General features: G+C 43.8%; 1 protein-coding gene and 1 pseudogene across 1 annotated transcript in view; both read right to left on the minus strand.

Annotated features, from left to right (window-relative positions):
* UBL3 (ubiquitin like 3) overlaps positions 1–27,220 on the minus strand; it is a 150,431-nt gene that overhangs the window by 11,895 nt on the left and 111,316 nt on the right. Inside the window, exons 3-4 of the mRNA XM_056561850.1 lie at positions 4,187–4,273; positions 1,575–1,652 (exon numbers count right to left, since the gene is read on the minus strand). Of these exons, the coding sequence (XP_056417825.1) occupies positions 1,575–1,652; positions 4,187–4,273 (165 nt within the window). The remainder of the gene's footprint in view (positions 1–1,574; positions 1,653–4,186; positions 4,274–27,220) is intronic.
* Positions 5,483–5,658, minus strand: LOC130359827 (U2 spliceosomal RNA; annotated as a pseudogene).

The raw sequence follows: 27,220 nt of genomic DNA on the forward strand, positions 1-27,220 counted from the left end.
CGCCTTTTTCCAGTGATGACTTTTTCTTAGTAGATGTCACAATAAGGCTCACAAATCTGGGTAACTATAGGACATCCTTAAAAAAGATCTAATGGCTGCAACTATACTAAGTAAACTGCTGTAATGTGCATTGCCACACTTGTGCTGCTTCTTCTCTCAGAGTGTAAGGCAGTGGTCATCAAACTGCAGCCCTCCAGATGTTGTAAAACTAAAACTCTCCGCATGTCCGGACAGCTGTTGGCCACTGGTCTAAGGGCATGTGTCTAGTCAAGAGAACACTCGGGAGGTATGGGGTGTCATTCACATTGACTTGCTCAGGGATGCTCCTGGGCCCCCATGCAAAATCCAAAGATCAGAGGATGTCCTGTTTATATATATATATATATATATATATATATATATATATATATATATATATATATTTACATATAGTCTTAGACACCAAGGCCCAGATACCACTGCTAGATATCCAACCCTATTGTTACAGTTTATTTCAGCACTGCAACTAGTAGTTACATGACCATAGGAGGACTTGATAACTTAAAGGGGTATTCCGGGTTTATACATCTTATCCCCTATCCAAAGGATAGAGGATAAGATGTATGATAATTGCAGGGGATCCCCATGATCTCGGTGCAGCCCCCGGCATTCTGTGCCATGCGCTGCCTCCGAGATGGAGACGTGATGTCATGGCCACGCCCCCTAGTGACATCACGCCACCCCCCCCCAGTGACATCACCCCACTCCCCCTCCATTCATGTCTATGGGAGGGGGCGTGAAGTCACGCCCTCATCTCGGAGGCAGTGCCCGGCACAGAATGCCAAGGGCTACACTGAGATCGAGGTGGTCCCCAGCGCCGGGAATCCTGCGATCATACATCTTATCCCCCATCCCTTGGATAGGGAATAAGATGTATAAACCCTAAATACCCCTTTAACCTAACTTTACCTATCTATCTGATAGCTGCCTCTCATTTAACTATATGTCTGGTGCAGTGTTTTCCAAACAGTGTGCCTCCAGCTGTTGCAAAACTACAACTCCCAGCATTCACAGACGGCCAAAGGCTACATTATTTATAGGGTGGCAGTACTACCTGTGCCTTAAGGATACAGAAGAGTCATCCATGTTTTGTCTGAACAATTTAGAGCTTTCACTGCTAGGAAAGATTCAACTATGGAATGTCAGAGCTTAATTCCGCCTAGAAACACTCTCACAAATTCCGCTGCAGCAGAATCCACTGCTGTCAATACGTTTCGGCTGCACAGTGTACACTACGGAATTTCATTATTTCAGCAGACAATATCCAGGTGGTCCTAGCACCAACTCTTTCATGTCGGTGCCAGTCGTCCTCTGAATCTCCGGCCAGAGATTCCTCAGTATGAACCTGATCTAAGACTTTATTATTCTGTGAACTCAAGTAAAAACCAGCGACGTGTCGTGTGTATAATCAAACATAATGAAATAGAGGAGTACAGAGGAGATCACTAACCCCATTCTGTAACAAAGAGGTAGATAGATGGTTTTCTGCTGGCACAGCACAAAAAACCACGTCATCTACTGTAAAAACCACCTACCTTGAGAATTTGGCTCTGGCAACGTCTCTCTGGCAACCAAGTGCATCACTGTTGTTTTGCCAAGTGGAAGTTTTAATGCTGTATGGATAAAAAAGACACAATGTATCAGACTATGGCAGAATAACGATATAATAAAGCAAGGCCAGAGCGCCTGAAATGTGAACTGATCAGAATGACTTTTCATAAAGCACAAAAAACATCTGATCTAAAAGATTCCCCCAGCACTGTCCAGCGGGCCCAGATAGAACCCCACGTACAGCAGCCTGCATTGTGACGCCTCTCAGTGGACATGGAACTAACTACACTTCCCATTGTTCTTTAACAAAGGAAGATCACTTTGACTATACACATATTACTGAGCCACAAGTATCGGGATGGACGAGCAGCACAATGAGCAGTGTTCAGTGAAACTCTATACTCAACCATACAGCCAACTACAATGTTATGAATAGAGAGGAATCAATATCATGTTTACTACGTGGGCCAGATCACTATATTTTACATCCATTGACTTTACATATATTTACACCAGTGTTTCCCAACCAGGGCGCCTCCAGCTGTTGCAAAACTACAACTTACAGCATGCCTGGACAGCCAAAGGCTGTCCAGGCATGCTGTGAGTTGTAGTTTTGCAACAGCTGGAGGCACTCTGGTTAGGAAACACTGGTCTAATCCATGGAATGCCATGGACTCCAGAAAGTTAAACAGATTTGGAAATTACTTCTATTAAAAAATCTTAATCCTTTCAGTACTTATGAGCTTCTGAAGTTAAGGTTGCTCTTTTCTGTCTAAATCCTCTCTGATGACACCTGTCTCGGGAAACGCCCAGTTTAGAAGCAAATCCCCATAGCAAACCTCTTCTAAACTGGGCGCTTCCTGATACGGGTGTCATCAGAGAGGATTTAGACAGAAAAGAACAACTCAACTTCATCAGGTCATAAGGACTGAAAGGATTAAGATTCTTTTTTATAAAAGTAATTTACTAATCTGTTTAACTTTCTGGAGCCAGTTGATATCTAAAAAAAAAAAAGTTTTTGCCTGGAATACCCCTTTAACAGTCAAAATGTATCATGATACAAGACACCATAGGACGCCTGCAGAGGTCTTGTGGACTCCATGCTTTCAGGTCAGAGCTGATTTTCTGGCACAAAGGGCACCAACACAATATTAGGCAGGTGGTTTTAATGTTATGGCAGGCTGGTGTGTATGTATGTGTGTGTGTGTGTATATATATATATATATATATATATATATATATATATATATATGTATATATAGACATAACCACATACTAGAAAGCATATAAATGATAACATTAGAGAAAGGTGCCGAGGATGTAAGGCATGGTGCAGCAAAGGGTTTCATTCTTAGGGTATGTTCACACGGGCAGATTTTTTTGCGGGTTTTCCCCTGCGTATTTGAAATGGGGCGGGCTCTTCTCAGATTTTGCCGCAAGCCAAATTCCGCCGCGGCAAATCTGCCGTGGACAGCCGAGAAGAGCCCGCCCCATTTCAAATACGCTGCAGAAAACCAGCAAAAAACAAATCTGCCCGTGTGAGGTTTATTATTAAAACGTGGGCACTGGAAATATTTTACCATGTTCCTCCAAGGATCCTATTAGAAGGTTATACTAGTTGTTTAATAATTTTTTTTTACAAATACCACAACGAATAAGTTGTAAAAAAAAAAAAAAATATGTAACATGTGAGACTTCTTTGCTTACTTTTTATTTTTATAAATTTTATATGTTAAATAATATATATTCAATGAAAATTACTTAAAAGGGAACAATTTGTCCCTGTTTTTTTTTTTTTTTTAAAGATTTTTTGCCTTATTTTAATATACTATTATTTATATATATATTTCCAGATTATATGTGCCATTTCTACTGGAATAATTCATAGACTGCTATGAGATATGGCACCACTAGATGGCGACATTGCACTGTGAGAATCTATGGTGCGGAGTAAGTCTATCAGGCTGAAAGGAAAGGCCCATTACCCTTGGTAATATTACAATAAATTGTCTTCATCAGAGCGGCAGACACAGAACGTAAGGTTCCGTACTGTATACCTCCAACAATGCGAAACAAAACGGATTACATTGAGAAGTGGATAACTACTTCGAGGGTCTAAAGAATTTGTGTAATGTGATCATTGCATTAGGCATCTTTATGCAGGAAACCACCACTCAGCCTAAGGAGAGCTATATGTTAGGCAGGGGAAGAAAACAAAACAAAAAAAAGGTAAATCCGTCTTGAAGCGCTCCGAATTTACACAGTGATATCTGCAGTGTTAACTCACGTCCAGTAGGGGGCTGAGCATTGCATCACATGGTCCTTATAAAGTGCTCTAAAGCAATGCAGCCATAAGGAGGCAGCTGGCAGGGTCGGTCTAAATATGTCTCCTGGTCAGAGTATTCTATGGCAGATTTATTGCAAAAAATGTATGATTGTCCCATTGATCTTAAAGGGGCTTGCAGAAATTCATCCACAGCACTATTCAGATGTATGGGATGGATTTTCGGTTGCATAAATAAGGTAGAACACCGTATCTTGTGACACCTAGTAGAATATAATAATAAACAGCTTCATGAAAAACATGTCCCAGTACCTCCTAAAGTCACATTGCCGTGGAGAAACCGTCCTTGATAGATGAGTCGGAGAATGCACGGACTGCTGACCTGCTCCTCTTCCCAATCTGAAAGATGGAAAACACTGTGATTAACTCCGGAGTTCTTCCACACATAGTACTGGTACCTCCTAAGTGGGGAATTCAACCACATATGCTCTAGGGCTGTGTTTCCAAACTAGTCTGCCTCCAGCTGTTATAAAACTACAACTCCCAGCATGCCCGGACAGCCGAAGGCTGTCCGGGCATGCTGGGAGTTGTAGTTTTGCAACAGCTGGAGGCACGCTGGTTGGGAAATATGACCTCAGAATAGGTCACACATTTGTGATTAGTAGGGTAGTGGGGGTCTGACAGCGGGCTATGATACAAAGGTTTAGGAACACAGAGAACAGAGCTAGAGGAAGACACTGCCTAGTGGTTGTGCTGGGTTACTGCAGCTCAGCTCCTACTCGAGTGACTACACAATGTTTCGAGTCGTAGTAACCCAGCATGGCCACTGCACCATGTTCTGAGATTTCCTTTTACTATGCATGTAGGTGCTGCAGCTCCAGCAAATAGCTCATTGTCAGGGGTGTCATGTGTCTGACCTCCCACTGATCATATACGGATGGCCAACCCTGAGGAAGCGCCCAGTCTGGGCAAGAAACCCGTCTCATTGGATGAGAATTGTTTGAATAATCAGTCTATGTTTTAAACTATACATCAGACTAGCATAATTCATCTGGGGAAGCGCCCGAGTAAGGTTCCAGTTTTTGCTGTGTGTTCATCACACTCTGATCGAGTGCCCTGACGATTGCCCATCAGTGAAAAAAAAAATTATAATATTTTTTAGGGTTCTCAAATTGCTGCATGGCTTTTTTTCATTTTAATTTTTTTTTTCATGCAGCACGCAGATTTTGTCTGAAAGTCACCCACTTTACAGTCACATGACTTGTAATGAGAAAAATGCAGGGGACAAGAAACATGATAAATAAAACCCACTCATTTTGAAAAAACAAACAAACGCACCAACAATTTTTTAAATGCTAAAAACATGTCTGGAAATGTAGCTTTACTACGCTCATTCTAGCCTCAGGAGCCCAGTAGGCGGACCTATGCAGTGACTGACAGCTTTCTTTGAATGCATGCACATACAGGGAAGACCATGATTAAGCAAGACCGCCCACTGGACTCCTAAGTCCAGAATGAGCATATTTAGATGATTAAAATACAAGTTATACTGGTATTCTTTTCCTACAACACTATATATTGATCTGCTCAGCACTTCCTGCTGTTTTTTTTTTGTGCACTGTACCCAAAGATACTGTCATATTGGGTCAATGTGTCAATGTCAAAGCAAGCTTCATTCTCAAAAATCCATTTAATATATGGTCCCCAGATAGGGGACGTATCAGATATTAAACTGATAAGAAAAGATACTACACTTGATCTTAGCCAAAAGGCCGAGAAGCGATACCTCCTGCTCTTTATAACCTGACCATGGACTGAAAAGTATATTCCCGGTGGCAGGTTAATATATACCTGTACTCATTTTCTTAAAGGGGTATTCCAGGCGAAAATTTTTTTTTATATATCAACTGGCTCCGGAAAGTTAAACAGATTTATAAATTACTTCTATTAAAAAATCTTAATCCTTCCAATAGTTATTAGCTTCTGAAGTTTTCTGTCTAACTGCTCAATGATGATGTCACGTCACGGGAGCTGTGCATGATGGGAGAATATCCCCATAGGAGCTGGACAGCTCCCGGGACGTGAGTCATCAGAAAGCAGTTAGACAGAAAACAGCAACTCAACTTCAGAAGCTAATAACTATTGGAAGGATTAAGATTTTTTAATAGAAGTAATTTACAAATCTGTATAACTTTCCGGAGCCAGTTGATATATATATATAAAAAAAAGTTTTTGCCTGGAATACCCCTTTAACTCTGTAATGTACCATTCACTAGTTATTCCTCTTGGAAATAGATACTTAAAATTGCCAACTGGATGTTACCATTCCTCTTGGCATTGCCTAGATATTCTGACCAGCACTGACCAGACAAGGTCAGACACATTTTGAGCAAAAAGTGCGCTAAGAGCCTCCATTTTTTTGACCTAGAGTGCTGTTGCAACTTTCTTTTTTGTACAAGGTCAGACACATCCCCTGACTAGGAGAATGTTACAGGAAAACTGTCAGCAAGTTCATCCACACTAAACCCAGTACATTGGGTGAACAGGAGTCTGTAACCTGCTCACTTACTTAGTAAAGTTTTGTTTAGGGCGAGTTTGCGTCCTCTAATGTGTCCGCCATCCATTCCCGCCTGCAATCTCACTTTGGGTTCTGGAGGCAGGCGCCCGAATCCCCCCCCCCCCCCCCGTTGCATATTCATTTCTTGTTTCTCCACGTCCTAATGACGTGGAGTTATCTGCCCCTCAGAGCGCTGCGCCTGCTGCGCGCAAAACCGGGATGGATGGAAGACACTTTAGAGGGAGCAAACTTGCCCTAAACAAAACTTTGCTAAGTATGTGAGAACGTTATAGACTCCTGTTCACCCAGTGAATTGGGTTTAGTGTGGGTGAACATGCTGACAGTTTTCCTTTAACGTCTAATTGTCAATTTACCTATATATTTCCATTTGTATTAATACAAAACAGGTATATCGGGAGAGAACAGTGAAATCTCTTACTCTATCCCAGTGTTTCCCCAGTGGTTGCAAAACTACAACTTCAAGCATGCCTGGACAAAGACTGTCTGGGCATGCTGAGAGTTGCAGTTTTGCAACAGCTGTAGGCACACTGGTTGGGAAACACTGCAGTCTATCTATTGTATGGTACTGGCTATCCCGGGGTATTGCATTGTGTATGGCCCATGAACAGATCAAACTAAATAACAGGTACATTGGAGCGCAGACTGGACACAACTTTATCACCAGATAGGAAAATTACACACCGACCAATGATCTCACAGCCGAGCGCTTCTTTATCCGGTCTATGACTGACCCTATGTAGCATCGGAGAAATGAATCCTGCAGAACATGACACAATTATGGATGCTGCTCAGACCAGAGACGGTTCTTATTTGGCACATGACCCTATCGGTGACATCAGCCATCCAATAGCAGCCTTGTACTCTGCTGCCTGAACCGTACAAAACGGGCAAGGTGAAGACAAAAACTTCCGGCCATCTGCAGCATGACTGGGAGAAGGATAAAAACCAGACGCAGGTCGTAAACCTGACATCAGCCCCAGGATGGAGAACCCGGCTCAGCAGAAACTGCAAGAGATAAGTGGAGAAGCGCTAATCCCAGCGTGAGCGATCCCAGCAAAAGAGGGATATATCACATTCATAAACTAAGATATGCTCCAAAGAACACGACGCATAGACGAGGAGCACAAACTATTCCGAGGAAAGGATGAATGTGAACATGTCACTTGTGAATACGGCCCTAGAGTCTCAGCCTAAAGAACTGTACAATTAAAGGTTATGAAACTTCCCTATAACTTGATATTTCATAGGGGTTGTATAGTAAGAGAAACCTGTTTATGGTGACAAAAAGTATAATAAAAAAAAAACTCACCAATACAATACAAAGTATATATGCTTCCGTATCAGCAGTGCCCTCTCCCTTGTAAGTATTGGCATCATGTCCCCGGCTATAAAAGCGCTAATCTGTCCCTCTTCCTCTCCTGTCAGCACAGGACTAAACCAGTGATATGAAGGGGGAGCTGGTATTACAGCAAGAAGCCTGTTCTGGCAGAAACTACTGTGACTGAGAATGGTTTCCTGCTGCCTTATCTAAGGAGTCCTAAATCTAATGAGCAGTAATACAAGTACCCCCCCTTAACATGACTGGTCAGGTCCCGTGCTGATAAGGGGGAGAAGGAGCAGAGCAGAGCTTTTAGAGCATTAGCATAGGGTCTGAATACTTTCACGCGATATTTCAGTGTTTCTTTTTAATAAATTTCCAAAATTCTATTTTCACTGATGTCCTTATAGGGTATTAAGTGATATCATGATGTCATTACAGGGTATTAACTTTCCAAATGCATTGTACATGGGGCTCTAAACATGATGGTCCACAGCACTTGCTGGAGCGTGGTCTCCCTGTATACATACAGTGAATGAACCCAAATCACCGCTCAGCCGCCGCACAGTCACTGGGACCAAGGGATTATCCATCATGGAAAACGTGCTTAACCTTTATGGAAGATAATATTTAGATTTCATGCATTTTTTTTTTATATCACAATAATTAAAGGTTGTCCTTTAAATAGAGTAAAACCTCATATGACAAAATCTTCTGTCGGTACCTGTAACCTCGATTCACTGTTTGGGTGTAAACAGAAGAAGGAATTAAATCTATTTAGCAAACACCCAGTGAGATGTCTGGAATAATAACCGTGCGGGAAGACAATGCACAAGTCTATACTAGTCTGTGTCCTCCCGCAGGCTCCAGCCGTGATGTCCCTGCTGTATACCACACACTGGTGTTATATAGGGCAAAATGTGCAACCAATCAGATCGCTTCTTTTATTTTCCAGAGGCCTCTTTAAAAATGAAAGAAGCGATCTGATTGGTTGCTATGGGCAACTGCACCACTTTTCCTCTGCACAGGTTTTGATAACTCTCCCCCATTATCCATAGTGATTGTATGTTGCTTTTACTTGTAAGGTTTTTAAGAGCATGGCCACTATGTGAATTAGACCAGGGCTTCACAAATCCCAGGCGCCAGGTTGCCATGGAAACTAAGAATTTTGGGCAGCGCCAAGGTTATTGTGAGCCCTATCCATTAGTGCAGTGTTTCCCAAGTGCGGTCCTCAAGTCCCCCCAACAGGTGATGTTTTCAGGATTTCCTTAGTCTTTCACAGGTGATATAATAATAATGGTCAGTGTATCAGGCTTCACCACAGTCACATCACCTGTGAAAGACTAAGGAAATCTTGAAAACATCACCTGTTGGGGGGACTTGAGGAACGCGCTTGGGAAACACTGCATTAGGGAATGTCGAGGCTGCTGATTGGCTGCGGCGACACCTGCTGCTCATGTACCCGGAGCAGAATAGGGGATCAGCACTAATGACTGTGACCCCAGGGGGAGATTAGAGGACACATGATTGTGACACAGGGACAGATGAGGGGACACCTACGACTGTCACACAGGAAGAGGAGACCTTAATGACTGACACAGAGTCAGAGGTGACAATAATGACTGTGACACAGGGAGATGAGGGAACAGTAATGACTGTGACACAGGGAGATGAGGGAACAGTAATGACTGTGACACAGGGAGATGAGGGAACAGTAATGACTGACACAGGGAGATGAGGGAACAGTAATGACTGTGACACAGGGAGATGAGGGAACAGTAATGACTGTGACACAGGGAGATGAGGGGACAGTAATGACAGTGACACAGGGAGATGAGGGGACAGTAATGACAGTGACACAGGGAGATGAGGGGACAGTAATGACTGTGACACAGGGAGATGAGGGGGACAGTAATGACTGACACAGGGAGATGAGGGGACAGTAATGACTGTGACACAGGGAGATGAGGGGACAGTAATGACTGTGACACAGGTGCAGCGTCCTGGCTCCTAACTTTTTTTTGCTGGTCTTTAATTCAAAACAAATTTGTAAAGCAGCTTTGCCCATAATGTGCATACGGCTCTATCCGGACCACCGTCAGGACCTCCATCAGTATTTCTGTTGTAGCTAACCGGAAGAAAAAGTGCAACATGCAGCGCTATGCTTCCCATCATGGACACCATGATGTAACAGTGTTTCCCAACCAGTGTGTCTTCAGCTGTTGCAAAAATAAAACTCCTGGATGTCTGGACAACCCCAGCTGGGGGCACAATGGTTGGGAAATGCTGACGTAACCTGACAGACCCCATAATAAAAGTCAATGGGATCTCTTGGCATAGTTAGGGACGGTCAGTTGATGGTCCTGGTGCTGCAGTTATGGTGTCCATTGGAAAAGAAGCCATGACAGCTGTGTGAACAGAGTCTTAGAAATAAAGCTCTGACTAGGGCTGGAGCTAGATGGCGCTAGTGAGGAGATGTACAGCAGTACAAGCACCAGCGCTGGGCAGCAAGAACAGATGCTGGAGAAGATCCTTGTAAATCTTGACATAAGACTATTACCATAATACTCCCAGAGCAGCGTTACAGTATGGCGGTATAAAGCCTTGTAACACTAGTCGCAGTATAATCTATTCTCACTCCATCACTGGAGGCCATCACACAGACACAAGAATACATTAATATCAGTCTTCTCCAGCGAGACGCCTTTCATTTGCAGAGCGTAAACATTTTGGCTACAGAAGACGTAAACACAAGGAGATAATACTGAATTGGATGTTTCTTTGGAAACTGAGCCAAGTTCATGAGGCTCCAAATTATAGTTGTCAGTGGTAGCGGAGCCTGTAGACATCACACCGCCAAGGGTTTCCTACCCACAACTACAGAACAAGACAGAGGAGGGGACGAGAGCCGCCGATCCGGCAGTGGAGGATCGGAGCGCAGGCACTGGATACTGAAAGTGAAGAGTATGTGACCCTACAATGCTTCGGACAGGCTGCAGTGAGGTCTATGAGTAAAGAACCATAGCAACGTTTCCATCCGGTGGCTCACCAGTTGTCATGCGCAAGATGGGAGTTGTAGTTTCGCAACAGCTGGAGAGCCACAGATTGTGGAACACTGCTATAGGGCCTGCTCCAGATAAAGAGCAATCGATTAACATTTAGGGTATGGCCACACACTAGGTAAATGCAGTGGTTTCTGCAACATTTGTGCACCAAATAAATAATGTGGATTTTGCAGATTTTTGGAGGATGTTTTCACTATTAACATCAAGTCCCAATCCACATAAATCTCCAACATACCCAACACCAAAATGGCCATGCTGGGGATCTAAACTCTCCACAGCAGGACGTTATCCAAGGATTTGGTACAGACTTCTTAAGCAGTATTAAAGGACAACAAACGGTCGCCCGTTCACCCGCACTATAACCCGATACACCGGGGCGGGTGAACAGGAGACCGATGCGGGGTCTCTGACTGCTATACCTACTAGGGATGTAAGAAAAAATCGATTCTCGCGATAATCGCGATTTTTCATTTGCCGATACAGAATCGATTCAAAATATTTTTGAATCGATTCTTTTAGGGATGTGGAATTTTTAATAAAACGCACTTTTCTTACCTGCCAACGAGCCCGCGGAGCTCCGGTACAGTCCGGTACAGGTGTTCGGTCCCCGGGCTGTATTCTTCTTACTTCCTGTTAGTCCGGCACGTCACATGGAGCTTCAGCCTATCACCAGCCGCAGCGATGTCCCGCCTCCGCTGGTGATAGGCTGAAGCTCCATGTGACGTGCCGGACTAACAGGAAGTAAGAAGAATACAGCCCGGGGACCGAACACCTGTACCGGACTGTACCGGAGCTCCGCGGGCTCGTTGGCAGGTAAGATAAAGTGCCTTTTATTTTATTTTGCAGCCCGGACGGGATAACATGAGAAAAGTGAGCACCGGAGTACTAGATCGCCGCTGTCAAAGCTGACAGCGGCGTCTATTGGGATCTATGAATGCTCCCAGGTGGGCGATATATCGCGATGTATCGTCACCTAGACGGTATCGCGATATATCGCGATATATCGAATCGCCACACTGGTATCGCGATTCGAATCGAATCGCCAAATTCTTGGCGATTCACACCCCTAATACCTACCTGCAGTCCGCAGCCCCACTCCTCCAACGGTCCCCCTCTTCCAGCACTGACTTGCGCTTTGAGGCAGGCCCGCCGGCTGGATTTAAATATTCATAAGCGCCAGTCACGTGAGCACTCGTGTGTACTGAGGGCTCATGTAACCGGCGCTTATACCGGCGGGTTATATCGCGGGTGAACGGGTGACCGTTTTCCTTTAAATCTACTTGGCTGCTACAGCAAATGCTGAAGATTGTGACCCCACCCTTATATTTGTGAATGATATAATCATAGTCCTAGGAGTCACTTAAAGCAGACCTGTCATATCACAGAAAAAATAATGCTTCTATATGTTACTCACTAGGTGATGCAGATGCTTTACATGTCTTTTTTATGTGTCTAGCTTCTGTATTTGGCTCACAAATCCCTTTGTTCTGCTGCTCACTCATTCTGACATCCACTGCTCAGAAAGCACTGAGCCCGCCCTCACTCACCATGCATTCACTTCCTTCCTATGTCTGCTATGTCTCTGTGTGTAGACAGGAGTGAACACAGAGGAGTGCAAGTCCCACTCTCACTTACTGGACAGGAATTTATTTTAAATCATTTTCCATTTTACTATCCATATTATAAAATAATCCTTAAAGAGTACCTCATGATCTTGTAACATTTTATAATCCTCCCTGTTCACTGCCCCCATCATGTTACACCACCCCCTGCCTTTATTTTTATAATTTTTTTGTTTTCTACCCTGATATTGCTCTGTATTTTTTTCTGCTCGGTTAGATTCACAGTCTGGGAAGGGGCGTTCCCCAGCAGGTGTGACATCATCTGAAGCCATACAGGGGAGAACTTCCTCCCTCACTGTGCTGCACATAGCCCAGAGCAGTTCAGTGTGATATGACCTATGATTGGCCCCTCAGTACTCCAGACGGCATTTCCAGATTTTGGACTTCTGCCAAGCCAGCAGGAGTCCAAAGTCTGTGCAAGATAAAGGGGGAAATGTGCTCTGGACAAGTAGGGAGACACCTAATGGCAGATTTTTTTTTTAAACACAAATATAACATAGAAAACTTCATTTTTTTTAAAACAAAGTACATTAGAAAGATTGTTTATTTATCATAAGGAGTGTAATAGCAAAAAAACTAGTTTTAATGAGAGTTCCCATTTAAATGTTGCAGTCTCCAATCTCCCCACTAAGCCTAAAATTCAGCCGACACTTCCTGTTCTGTCTGTGATAAGGAGAAGGCTATTTGGAAGTGATCTGTACAGAATTACAGTAAAAACCACTATATAGATAAGACAATAGTAGCTTAGCCTTCCCCTCCCTGTAGAACTATACATATCTTATAGCGCATGCTTACAAACCTCCCCATACAAAGAATAGGGATGTTTATTGTGTTATGTCCATGGGACTAGACATAAAACATATCATTAAAAATTGTTAAAACAAATCAGACAAGATGGATGTGGAAATCCTATCGCCCGACGCCCGAGACATGCAATTCCGGGCACCAGGCAAGAGTTTTTAAGCCTTTAGCCCTGCTTCAGGCAAGCAGGGCCGGACCTTAAAGCCCCCGACAAGTACGCCGGCGCACCAGGTGTATGGAGCAGGCTCCTGACTCGAGACCAAACCCTCTTGATCGCCGCTGTCAAAGCTGACAGCGGCGTCTAAAGGAACATGTAAATCCTCCTTGGTGATCTATTGGGGTGGATTGTCCCCACCCGGGCGATCCCGGGGGGGGGGGGGGGGGGGGGAGGTTGGGTCGTTCAACTGTGGAGGTAGCCAGGGCTTCCCTCTGCTTCCCTGGTGTCCGTGGCTCTGTCACTGATGGAGCCTGGCTTGACCAGGCTTTATCAATGGAGCGCAAAGTACACAGATCAATGGAGTTCAGTAGAACTGCATTGGTCTGTATAAGGAATCTAATGATTCCTCCTAAAAGTCACCTAAATAGTTTAATGAGTTTGGAAAAAAAAAAAAAAAAACACATTAACCCCTTCCATATTAAAAGTTCAAATCATTCCCTTTTCCTAAACAAAAAACATGTAAACATAATAAAAATAAACATATGTGGTATTGCCACGTGCATAGTTTTGCAGAATTGCATTTTTTTTTAATAAAATCATATCCCAGAAAAATAAAGTAAAAAGCAATTAAAAAGATCAGATCAATACCAAAATGGTACCAATACAAACAACAGATTGATTACAGAGCAAAAAATGAGCCCTCATACAGCCTGGTATACAAAAATAAAAAATAAAATACAGGGGACAGAAAATGGCAATTACATTTTTTTTTTTATTAAAAAGTTCAAATGTGACAGCAACTAAACAAATTTGGTATTGCTGTGATCAGGCCAACCTAAAGTATCATAATAACATGTTAGTTTGACCACAAGGTAAATGGCATAAAAAAGACAAACACCAAATTTGCGAAACTATATTTTGCTTTTTCAATTTCACCGCACCAATTTTTTTCCAGAGTATATGTTATGGAAAAATACAAAGTGCAATTGGTCCTGCAAAAAAAAAAAAAAAAGCCCTCAAATGGGTCCATAGATGGAAAAATAAGAGAGTTATGACTATTATGGGGATGTCACAAGTGGATTGTCATGCGGGACAAGGAGATTGTGCTCCTGTTTTAGTCCCTTGGACAAGTAGTAGTTTTTTTATTTTTTTATTTCTACACCCCTGACCCATAATGTACTAAAAATGAAAGTTAAAAAAACAAAACAAAAAAACACTACAATAAGAATATAGGAACCGATCGGAAAACAACATGTTTCAGTTAAAGGGGTACTCCGGTGCTCCAGCGTTCTGAAAATTTAGTTTAGAACGCTCAGAGTGATTGTCATGACCACTGCTGCAGGAACCCGGCGTTTGTTTAGAACGTCCGGTGCTGTGGGAGATTGTGTTGGACCCCCCCCCGCGATCAGACATTTTCTTCCCTATCCTTTGGATAGGTGATAAGATGTCTAGCAGCGGAGTACCCCTTTAAAGGGGTACTCCGCTGCTCAGCGTTTGGAACAAACTGTTCCGAACACTGAAGTCGCCGCCCCGCCCCCTCCCATAGACTTTCATTGAGGGGGTGGGGCTATGGCGTCACAAGCTCTCAGCGCCGGCTCCAGCGTTCGGAACAGTTTGTTCCAAACTCTGAGCAGCCGAGTACCCCTTTAATGGCTCTGACCAGGAAAAAAAATTTAGGCAGTTTAAATAAACATCAAAATATTTCTCATTGTTCTTGTGATCCTCATCCAAACACGGGGGTGAAGACCATCACATGTACTGCGCAGACAGGACCTTTTACTAATCGCCAACAATTTGGAGAAGACTTTATAAGGAAGAGACAATACCTCATAGGTGCAGCCTGTTTATGTGGTGTTTCACACGTAGCAGATTTTTTCAAAGCAAATCTGCAGCAATGTTTGGCTGTGCTACATGTGGGTTTGCTATGGAATCATATTGGATTCTGGGATGAAATCTGCTGGAAAAGCCCACAAGAGAAACGGAGGGGTTAGCACTATAGGCTAGATCAGGGTACCACCAGCTGTTGCAAAACTACAACTCCCAGCATGCAGAGACAGCCTTTGGTACAATTCAGGAAGAACATCACAGGGATCTTTGGCCTAAAGGGGCGGTCCTGGATGAGAACCACATGGCTTTCTTTCAAAAACAGCACCACACCCATCTTTAGGTTGTGTGTGGAATTGCAGCGCCTTCCCATTCACCTTAACAGAGATTACCTGTAATATATTCCACAAACCATAGTAAAGTGGGGGAACTGTTTTGTTGCAGTTATGGAGGGTTCATGTCGATCTTTACTATGATGTGGTTATATATGCAAAACTACAATTCGAGAGGCAGGAAAACAAGCCGATACCAGCCTACTGAACATGGCAGGAGCATGTGCCCAGGAGGAAGAACAGCATTACCATCCCGGAGACGCTCATTGAATTTCTGGGAGATCCTATCAATGACGGATTTTCTATCTTGAAAATCTTGTTCTGCATTAACCCTTTCACATTCAAAGCCAAAACCTTGCCTTGCAAAATGGCTCCTAAGCGACGAGGAAGTTAAGGGATTATTTTGTCATAATGAGCGGCACGGAGGGCCTCTCGGCTTATAGAATTAAATTGGCATGAAATAATAATTATGGGAATCATGGCCGAGACCCGAGGATGTGAGGAAACACGATCTTTACGGCTCAGGCAGCTTAACCCTTGTAAAGGGATTGGCGACGTCAGAATGAGAGGGGGGACTCTTCTACTGGCGGAAGACAAAGATTAAAATATGATAAGCATAGGCAGATAGAGGCCGGAAGGTAAAATGTTTAACTCCTCGCATGCTGCTTTTATATAATGCTGGGAAATGGTAGAAATAGACCAAAACTAGTGAAGGGGGCCATTAATTTCTACTTTAACTTAAAGGGGTACTGAAACAAAAAGTAACTTATCCCCTATCCACAGGATAAGGGATAAGTGTCAAACTGTAGGGGTTCCGACCGCTGGGACCCTGCGCAATCGCCTGAACAGCCTGCAGCTCTCTGGTGTTTTCGGCTCTCCCATAGAGAATGAATGGAGTGTGTGCTGACCTCGACGGAGGTTGGTAACCAATGGAACCCCCACTGCTTACAATAATGGGGGTCAATTGTCTCAAACTGCAGCAGTGAAAATGCTTGGCCATTCGATGTTTTAGAGGTAACCCAACACTACAGAGTTGAGCACTTGGCAATGTTAGGAATCCTGATAGAGAATTAATGTAACGATAGCAGAGCATGCACATTGCTACTCCATTCACTTGGGGGACCACTGTAATTTCTTCTTCCAGTGATCAGCGGGGGGTACCAATGATCCGACCACAATCAATAAGCAAGTTATCCCCTATTCTGTGGATAGCAGATAACCCCTTAATTTACATAAGCCTCGTGAGCCCCTTTTATCTTCTCCACAGTTGCAATATGCTGAAAGCAGCTTCACGTTCGTCTTCCTTTGCATCTTTTTCTTACAGAAATGTCATACTTGTCCATCAAAGCTTTCCCAACAAATTCCTCTTAGATCTCACTTATAGTTAATGAGGGCAGAACAGATGGTCGTGCTATCGTCAATTACCAGTAGAGTCAATTATTCCGGGGTGATCACCAGTGGACATCCACCTACTGTAATATCAGGAGAGCGGGGGGAACGCCACAGCAGCTCCATATCAGCAATTCATCTAATTAGATTGTAAGCTCTCTCAGCCAATGATTCTCATTACATTTGCTGCACCCAACCTATCATACACCGTGTAAAATGTCACATCGAGTCCAGACAAATCTGAACTCCGAGCCAGCAACAACACAGCACAGATTTTGGCAGAGTTCTGAACGAAATCAAAGGCTCATGTGAACGTCATTAGAAGAATAATAGGTGGTATTCAGGAGAAGCATTTAAAGGGACACTGCTACTTTTCTAGTCTCGAACCTCTTTTATAGAGATGATCAAATTTATAGCATGAATCATCCAATGTGAATCTCAAACATCTCTATTTTGTCTATAACAAGCCGTACTATTTTCCAAAGAATTAAAGCATAAAGAGGAATTACTATATCTAGGCAAAACCAACTAGAATGTATGGTCGCCACCAAGCAGTGAAGCAGATATGTCCATCGACTACCATTGGCTCATCTAGCGTTGGTCATACACACAGGATAAACAGCTGATTCTGCTAAAATAAACTGGAACTCACAATGGAAAAGAGATGGCACGTAGAACATTTAAAGGGGTACTCCTCTGGCCAGCGTTTGGAAGTAAATGTTCCGAACCCTGTTTTCGCGCTGCGGGGGTCGGCCACACTCTTTGTGAGGTCATGTTACACCCCCTCAATGCAAGCCAATGGGAGGGGGCGTGAAGGCCGTCACGCCCCCTCCCATTGACTTGCATTGAGAGGGCATGACCATGATGTCACGAGAGCAGCACGAAAACAGCGTTCGGAACATTTACTTCCAAACGCTGGCCAGTGGAGTACCCCTTTAAGCTGGTCATGCACAAGAGATCTCTGCAAAGTATGCATGTGTTGGCAATGGGGAGATAGCCACTGCCAGATACCTCTAGAGGTAGCTTATCTTCCAAAAACAAAAAGCTCAAACAGTCAAAATCCAACATGCCCCTTTCTCCCCATCATCAGTCATCAAGTGAACATCAAGAGGCCCCGATACACCAGGGCTTGACAAATTCCAGATGGCAGGTCAACAAAAAATTTCCTCATGGCACCTAGGTCTTTGTCAGCCCTAGCAGCGGCATAAAGAGGTTACACCTGACGGCTGATGTGTCCCTCTGAATCCTGTACTATACCTAAAGTAACACTGCTCCATGCTGCCCTGGCAATGGCCGGTGGCAGCTCCTCCCATTCATAGGCTTGTTGCCCTCCCTCCTGCTGCAACTCCTCTCACCTCCCTCCAAAATAAGGGAGTTCACAGGACCTCCACTAGGTAACCATCCACAGGACCTCCACTAGGTAACCATCCACAGGACCGCCGCTAGGTAACCATCCACAGGACCGCCGCTAGGTAACCATCCACAGGACCGCCGCTAGGTAACCATCCACAGGACCGCCACTAGGTAACCAACCACAGGACCGCCACTAGGTAACCATCCACAGGACCGCCACTAGGTAACCATCCACAGGACCGCCACTAGGTAACCATCCACAGGACCGCCGCTAGGTAACCATCCACAGGACCGCCGCTAGGTAACCATCCACAGGACCGCCGCTAGGTAACCATCCACAGGACCGCCACTAGGTAACCATCCACAGGACCGCCACTAGGTAACCATCCACAGGACCGCCACTAGGTAACCATCCACAGGACCGCCACTAGGTAACCATCCACAGGACCGCCACTAGGTAACCATCCACAGGACCGCCGCTAGGTAACCATCCACAGGACCGCCGCTAGGTAACCATCCAGAAAACCGCCGCTAGGTAACCATCCACAGGACCGCCACTAGGTAACCATCCACAGGACCGCCACTAGGTAACCATCCACAAGACCGCCACTAGGTAACCATCCACAAGACCGCCACTAGGTAACCATCCACAAGACCGCCACTAGGTAACCATCCACAAGACCGCCACTAGGTAACCATCCACAGGACCGCCACTAGGTAACCATCCACAGGACCGCTGCTAGGTAACCATCCACAGGACCGCCGCTAGGTAACCATCCACAAGACCGCCACTAGGTAACCATCCACAGGACCGCTGCTAGGTAACCTGCTCAATGGTGTCCTTTACTGGGGGTGAGGTTGTTACATGCACACAGTCTCCCTTACACTGTGCAGGGTTCCTGTGCAGATCACTGCTACCCAGGATCAAGGCTTACAGGACCCACCTTGTATTCTTTCATTGCTCAGTGAGCCTGAAGTCTTTTTAGTTGCAGATGCATGAATGAGCAGGCGGCCAAGGCTGGGCTCAAACACTGTCAGCATGATGCAGGTTATCACAATTTTTGGCTGCAATTCGGAACAGTTTTCAGGTTAACTGCAACTAAACAGATGTCTTACCCGCAGCGCTGCATGGCCATTCACAGTCTAAGCCAGTGGTCTTAAACTGTGGCCCTCCAGATGCTGTGAGTTGAAGTTTTGCAACATCTGGAGAGCCACAGCTTGAGACCACTGGTCTAAGGAGTCAACTGGAAAACTGTGCGGTTGTCTGTGTAATGTGTGGACCCAGCCTATATGATCACCAAATAAATTCTTTATTAGTTTGAGTAAATAAAGTGATTTAAGTAATTATGGCTCCTAAATACAAAAAAAATATCTATTTGTCACCTACATTGTCAAATTTAAACATATACACACACACACACACACACACACACACACACACACACACATACATATATAATTTATGTGTACATACTATGTGCAGAGTGCCCACACCTCTCCTCCTATGGCCTACAGGGGGCATTATTAATAGATAAGCTTTATTTTCGTCTATATGGACAGCATGGCGCATGTGTCAGATCCTCTACTACTACCTGGTACAGCAGCGGGGGCTCCAGCCTATCTTGTCTGTATACACCAGTGTTTCCCAACCAGGGTGCCTCCAGCCTTTGGCTGTCCGGGCATGCTGGGAGTTGTAGTTTGGCCACAGCTGGAGGCAACCTGTTTGGGAAACACTGGTATAGAAAAATAGAAAGAAAGAAAAAATTGAAATAAGGAGGATAGTGTTTATTAATGCACTTTCATATCCTTTCATTACAGCAAAAAACTGGTGACTCTTTCTCTTTAAATCTGTTTTTCTGCATTGAAACCAATTACGAATGTCACAGTGTGACATTATAGAAAGGGTAAAAATGCCATTAATTTTATCACTCCTCTGGGGCCCCCTGCAGCATACATTACAGTACTCACCCACCATCACCACCTACAGAACAGCCCTCCTCGGCTCACATGCACAGCTCCATGCTGGAGTACTGCTGACTATGGATCCAGACGTGCGGCGGCCTGGGCCCCCATGCCCCTTGTGACGCCTCTGGAGCGAATAACATGAAATCATCACTGCAAAGATTGTTATTAGGATTCTGCGCTCTGGACAAAAGGATTTAAAAGGTTCCTGCAAGAAGTACTAAGGTCCATATCATGATAACACCCCCCAATGGTGCTCACCCCACTCCTGTGGCTGCAGTCAAGTCTAGCAGACGTTCCTAGCAGGTGGTGTGTTTGCTATATACAGGGCAAAATTACTATCTTTCAAATTCTTGACACTTGCAAACTCCAAAATGTTTATTGCTAATCCTTGCCACTAACCAATGCAACAAAAGAATAAACATGGGTCAGTAAAGTGTGTACAGCATATTAACATCCCACATCTCTGCTGTTAAAGACTTAAAAAGGTTTTCCCTACATGCAAGATGATGAGGTGATGAGTGTCCGATCAGGACTTCCACCAATCACAAGAATGGGGATCCTTTGTCTCCTTGTTGGATTAGAGCAATGGGCAGATGTATGCTGATCTACTTAATTCTATAGGCCTGAGAATGATAGCCAGGCACTGTACTTGTGATTGACAATGATAGCCAGGCACTGTACTTGTGATTGACAATGATAGCCAGGCACTGTACTTGTGATTGACAATGATAGCCAGGCACTGTACTTGTGATTGACAATGATAGCCAGGCACTGTACTTGTGATTGACAATGATAGCCAGGCACTGTACTTGTGATTGAAAAAGATAGCCAGGCACTGTACTTGTGATTGACAAAGATAGTCAGGCACTGTACTTGTGATTGCCAATGATAGCCAGGCACTGTACTTGTGATTGAAAAAAATAGCCAGGCACTGTACTTGTGATTGACAATGATAGCCAGGCACTGTACTTGTGATTGAAAAAGATAGCCAGGCACTGTACTTGTGATTGACAATGATAGCCAGGCACTGTACTTGTGATTGACAATGATAGACAGGCACTGTACTTGTCATTGACAATGATAGACAGGCACTGTACTTGTGACTGGTTGGAGGTCTTAGCAGATGATAGCTAAGCACTGTACTTGTGATTGGTAGGGGTCCCAAGAGAAGATAGCCAGGTGCTGTACTCATGATCGGTAGGGGACCTTAATAGCTAGGGAATGCATTTGAGATTGGTAGGGGCTCCAGTAGAACATAGCCAAGCACAGTTCTCATGATCAGTAGGGGCCCCAGCAGTCAGGTCTTGCTGATCAGACATTTAATACCTTTCCTGAGGATAACTGATGAATGTTGTTAATGGGAAAACCCTTTAGAGGGGTACTCCGCCCCTAGACATCTTATTTCTGATACAAAGGATAGGGGATAAGATGTCTAAACGCGGGGGTCCCGCCACTGGGGACCCCCACAATCTCGGCTGTGGCACCCCAGACATCCGATGCACGGAGCTAACTCCACTCCGTGTCATATGACTGGCGATGCGGGGCGGAGGCTCGTGACCTCACGGGACCGCTCTGCTCGTGATGTTACGGCCACGCCCCCTGAATGTACATCTATGGGAGGGGGCATGACGGACGTCACGCCCCCTCCCATAGACTTGCATTGAGGGGGCGTGGCCGTGATATCACAAGCCTCCGACGCTCTAAACTAACACCGGGTACAGCAGGAAGATCGCGGGGGATCCCCAGCCGCAGGACCCCCGCAATTAGACATCATATCCCCTATTTGGATAGGGGATAAGATACCTAGGGGCAGAGTACCCCTTTAAATATGAACAGTGGCCTCTCCTGATGTCTATTCTAGTAAATGCTTCCTCATAAAAGAACATTTTATTCTAGCTCTGGTCCATGCTGTTCCTTATTACTTCTCCTTAATATTTATGAACAAATTGACAACAAAGTGTTACCATCTCCCTTGTCAATGTCCCAATGTCAGCAGTGATTGGACAATGTTAGACTTTATAGAGACTAGTGCTGTGCGGTATACCGGTTCATACTGAATACCGGTGTGTTTTTTCTTTACGATATGAATTTTTCACATACTGCAATACAGTTTCCATAGCAACCAACTCCAATGCGTGATGGCGTAGAAAAACGTTCGGCCGCACAGCGCCTCTGGGAAGTGTAGTCTGAGCCGCACTGAACTGACTGTGAGGAGCTGGGAGGGGACTACAACTCCCGGCGGGCATGTGACTTCCGGGCCGGCGGGGGAAACTCGAGCAGAACCGCGGAGACATGGAGGAGAGTTACCGGGCAGCCTGACCAAGACCCCCCAGTACCATGGTGAGGACCCCCGACCACTGGGAAACTCAAGCAGAACTGCGGAGACATGGAGGAGAGTTACCGGGCAGCCTGACCAAGACCCCGGGTACCATGGTGTGGACCCCCCCACCACTGGGAAACTCGAGCAGAACTGCAGAGACATGGAGGAGAGTTACTGGGTGGCCTGACAGAGACCTCGGGTACCATGGTGAGGACCCCCCACCACTAGGAAACTCAAGCAGAACTGCGGTGACATGGAGGAGAGTTACCGGGCGGCCTGACTGATACCCTGGGTACCATGGTGAGGACCCCGACCACTGGGAAACTCGAGCAGAACTGCAGAGACATGGAGGAGAGTTACCGGGCGGCCTGACTGATACCCAGGCTACCATGGTGAGGACTGACACCTGACCACCTGACACTATACTGAGGACCCCCCATCCCCCCGAAATACTGTTAAATACTGTGAAACCACCATAGTTTTGAAAAATACAGTGATATACATTTTTGGTCAGCACTAATAGAGACGCCTCCAATTGGTAACACCCGTATTCAGACACTTCTGGAAAGAATAATGGAGGGACAGCACAATGTAGACTTCTAAGTCATGCTTCAGAATTGCGGAATACAAGCGTTTACTAAACCAAACGTGTCAGGAGAACTGAAGGGTTTTCTGTAAGTTTCCTTCTGCCAGTGTTTCCTGGCCCCACACAGATCAGTATGACACAAGCACAAACAATAGGAATATTTTCATGACAGACTATAAACAGACTTTCTACCTCGGTAAACTACATTATTGCTTTCAACTCCGCTAATAACATTAGTCTGGAGGAGAAAGCAGAATGTGACTGCGGTAACCATGGAAACAAGTCATTCACCCAACACAGTGATGTTATTAGCGATGGCTTCCTATGTTATCGGAACCTCTAGAGATATGGAAGGGGATAGTCAAAGCTCGTCGCGGTAAAAAAAAAAAAAAAAATCCCTATATATATATATATATATATATATATATATATATATATATATATTAAAAACCGTGTACGTTGGTTTTCTGCAAGGTTTGCACGGTTCACGTCAAAACTGCTAAAGTGGGCGTGTCAACGTAATTTGGGAATTTACTATATATTTTCAAAGGCTGTGTAGACAATTTACTAAGAAAAATGTTTAACCCTTTAATTCAGTGTTCCCCAATCAGGGTGTCCCTAGATGCTGCAAAACTACATCTCCCAGCATGCCCGGACAGCCGAAGGCTGTCCGGGCATGCTGGAAGATGTAGTTTTGCAACAGCTGGGGGCACCCTGGTTGGGAAACACTGCTTTAAAGGGGTACTCCCGTGGAAAACTTTTTTTTTTTTTTTTAAATCAACTGGTGCCAGAAAGTTAAACAGATTTGTAAATCACTTCTATTAAAAAAAAATCTTAATCCTTCCAGTACTTTTTAGGGGCTGTATACTAAAGAGAAATCCAAAAAAGAAATGCATTTCCTGTGATGTCATGACCACAGTGCTCTCTGCTGACCTCTGCTGTCCATTTTAGGAACTGTCCAGAGAAGCATATGTTTGCTATAGGGATTTTCTCCTGTTCTGGACAGTTCCTAAAATGGACAGCAGAGGTCAGAGAGCACTGTGGTCATGAAATCAGAGGAAATGCATTTCTTTTTTGGATTTCTCTTTAGTATACAGCCCCTAAAAAGTACTGTAAGGATTAAGATTTTTTTTAATAGAAGTGCTTTACAAATCTGTTTAACTTTCTGGCACCAGTTGATTTAAAAAAAATAAAATAAATAAATAAAAAAAGGTTTCCACGGGAGTACCCCTTTAATTACTCATATAATTTTGCCCTTAAAGACCAATTTTTTTTTATTTTAAATATATATATATATATATATATATATTTATTTATTTTTTTTTTTTTATTATTGTACATTATTCATTTTTGCAGCACTCATTTTCAAAGTCCTTAAAGGGGTATTCCAGGAAAAAACTTTTTTATATATATCAACTGGCTCCAGAAAGTTAAACAGATTTGTAAATTACTTCTATTAAAAAATCTTAATCCTTTCAGTACTTATGAGCTTCTGAAGATAAGGTTGTTCTTTTCTGTCTAAATCCTCTCTGATGACACCTGTCTCGGGAAACGCCCAGTTTAGATGAGGTTTGCTATGGGGATTTGCTTCTAAACTGTGCGTTTCCCGAGACAGGTGTCATCAGAGAGGATTTAGACAGAAAAGAACAACCTTATCTTCAGAAGCTCATAAGTACTGAAAGGATTAATATTTTTTTAATAGAAGTAATTTACAAATCTGTTTAACTTTCTGGAGCCAGTTGATATATAAAAAAGAGTTTTTTCCTGGAATACCCCTTTAAGGACTTTGAAAATGAGGATAACCCCTTTAAGGCTCTTTAAGCAAACACCAATCCTTCGGATCGCCACCCGTTTACGTTTCGATTCGGATCATGTAATCAGACCATCACACTGTCGTCATGTAACATCGCACCCTGGCTACTTCATGTGGTTTTTATTGATATACGTATACATATGTGACTAAGAAACAAAAACTGCATGAAAGCGACCTCCAGTTTGTGGTGGCCCCATCAATTGTTGGCATTTTTTATTTTTATAACAGAAAGGTGACCCGTGACCCGCTTCTTATTCAGACCTCAACGAAATAATGATATTCCTTATTTTGTACTTCCAAGTATTTGTGTTGGATCTTGGATTTTTCGGCAGGAAACCTTCTGTATCGTTTTCTGCAAGCATCTCAATTTGTGCCGCGTCCTGAAGATGCTGACGTCTGGTTTCACTGTTGTCCTACGTCTGTAGAAGTAGGGCAGGGCACCCTGCCAAGCACTATAAACCAGCGTTCGGTATCATAATGTGATACCACACCACAGCGCACTGAGAATTTGTGCAAGTGAAGACTTTGGAACCTTCAGAGTTTGCTGAAGCGGAGATGTGTGAGGTCAAGTATTACAATGCTTGTCATGTGCTGGATAGAGGTGTTTAGAGTATTTATAGTTTCTACGTGCGTAGACGGAATTGTATATCGGAAAGCACCAGAATTGCAATGGATAGATACAGTAAGACAAACCTGTATACACAGAGTGCGATGCGCGTACAAACCATGGCAGGCATATCCAAAGATTGATGTCTTTTTCTGCACGTTTTTTCTTTAAAGTTAATTATTAATTTACTTGGGATTCTCAAAGATTGATGCATTTTTGAGAATTTTTTATTTTTTTTTTTAATATATGGTAAAAATATATTAGTGCCACTTTAAAAAAAAATGTTTGTGCCAAATAGTTACAGTTCTGCGTCACTTTTGGGATTCTCAAAGATTTATGTATTTTTGAGAATTTTTTTTTTTTAATACAGTGACCCCCCCCCCCCCCCCCCCCCCCCGACCTACGATGGCCCCGACATACGATATACGATAATTTACTGTACAAGTGAATAGACCCTTAAGGACCAGGCATTTTTCGTTTTTTGCACTTTCGTTTTTTCCTCCTTACCTTTAAAAAATCATAACTCTTTCAATTTTACACCTAAAAATTTTTTGCACCACCAATTCTACTTTGTAATGACATCAGTCATTGTACCCAAAAATCTACGGCGAAACGGAAAAAAAAATCATTGTGCGACAAAATTGAAAAAAATGCCATTTTGTAACTTTTGGGGGCTTCCATTTCCACGTAGTACATTTTTTGTTACAAATGACCATTTTTCTTTATTCTCTAGGTCCATACGGTTAAAATGATACCCTACTTGTATAGGTTTGATTTTGTGTTACTACTGGAAAAAAATCATAACTACATGCAGGGAAATTTATATGTTTAAAATTGTCATTTTCTGAGCCCTATAACTTTTTTATTTTTCCATGTTCAGGGGTCTATGAGGGCTCATTTTTTGTGATCTGAAGTTTTTGTCGGTACCATTTTTGCATTGATCGGACATTTTGATCGCTATTTATTCATCTTTTCATGATATAAAAAGTGACCAAAAATACACTATTTAGGAATTTTTTTGCGCGTACGCCATTGACCGTGCGGTTTAATTAGCGGTATATTTTTATAATTCGGACATTTCCGCACGCGGCGATACCACATATTTTTATTTACACTGTTTTTTTTTTATTCTTGGAAATGCCGGGTGATTCAAACTTTTATTAGGGGAAGGGATCATTGAAAGGCTTAATGATTTTTTTTTACACTTTTCTTATGCCATATTATAGCCCCCAGGGGGGGCTATACCATTGCATGTACTGATCTTTACCACTGATTGATGCATCTCCATAGGAATGCATCAATCAGTGTTTTCGGCGATTGAATGCTCAAGCCTGGATCTCAGGCTTGAAGCATTCATTCGGCGATCGGACTGCAGGAAGGAAGGTAAGAAGACCTCCTCCTGAAGTACAGCTGTTTGGAATGCCGCGATTATACTGTGGCGATCCCGAACAGCTCCCTGAGCTAACCGGCACATTTTACTTTCACTTTTAGCCGCTAGGACGCCGGGCCCGCCATGATATGATGCAGGGTCACTGTGTAACCCCGCGTTATATCACGGGAGCGGGACTAGGGGCGTAAGTTTACGCCCTTGGTCCTTAACAGGTTAAAAGAGGTAC

Source organism: Hyla sarda, chromosome 2, assembly GCF_029499605.1.
Source record: "Hyla sarda isolate aHylSar1 chromosome 2, aHylSar1.hap1, whole genome shotgun sequence".
Taxonomy (NCBI): Eukaryota; Metazoa; Chordata; class Amphibia; order Anura; family Hylidae; genus Hyla; species Hyla sarda.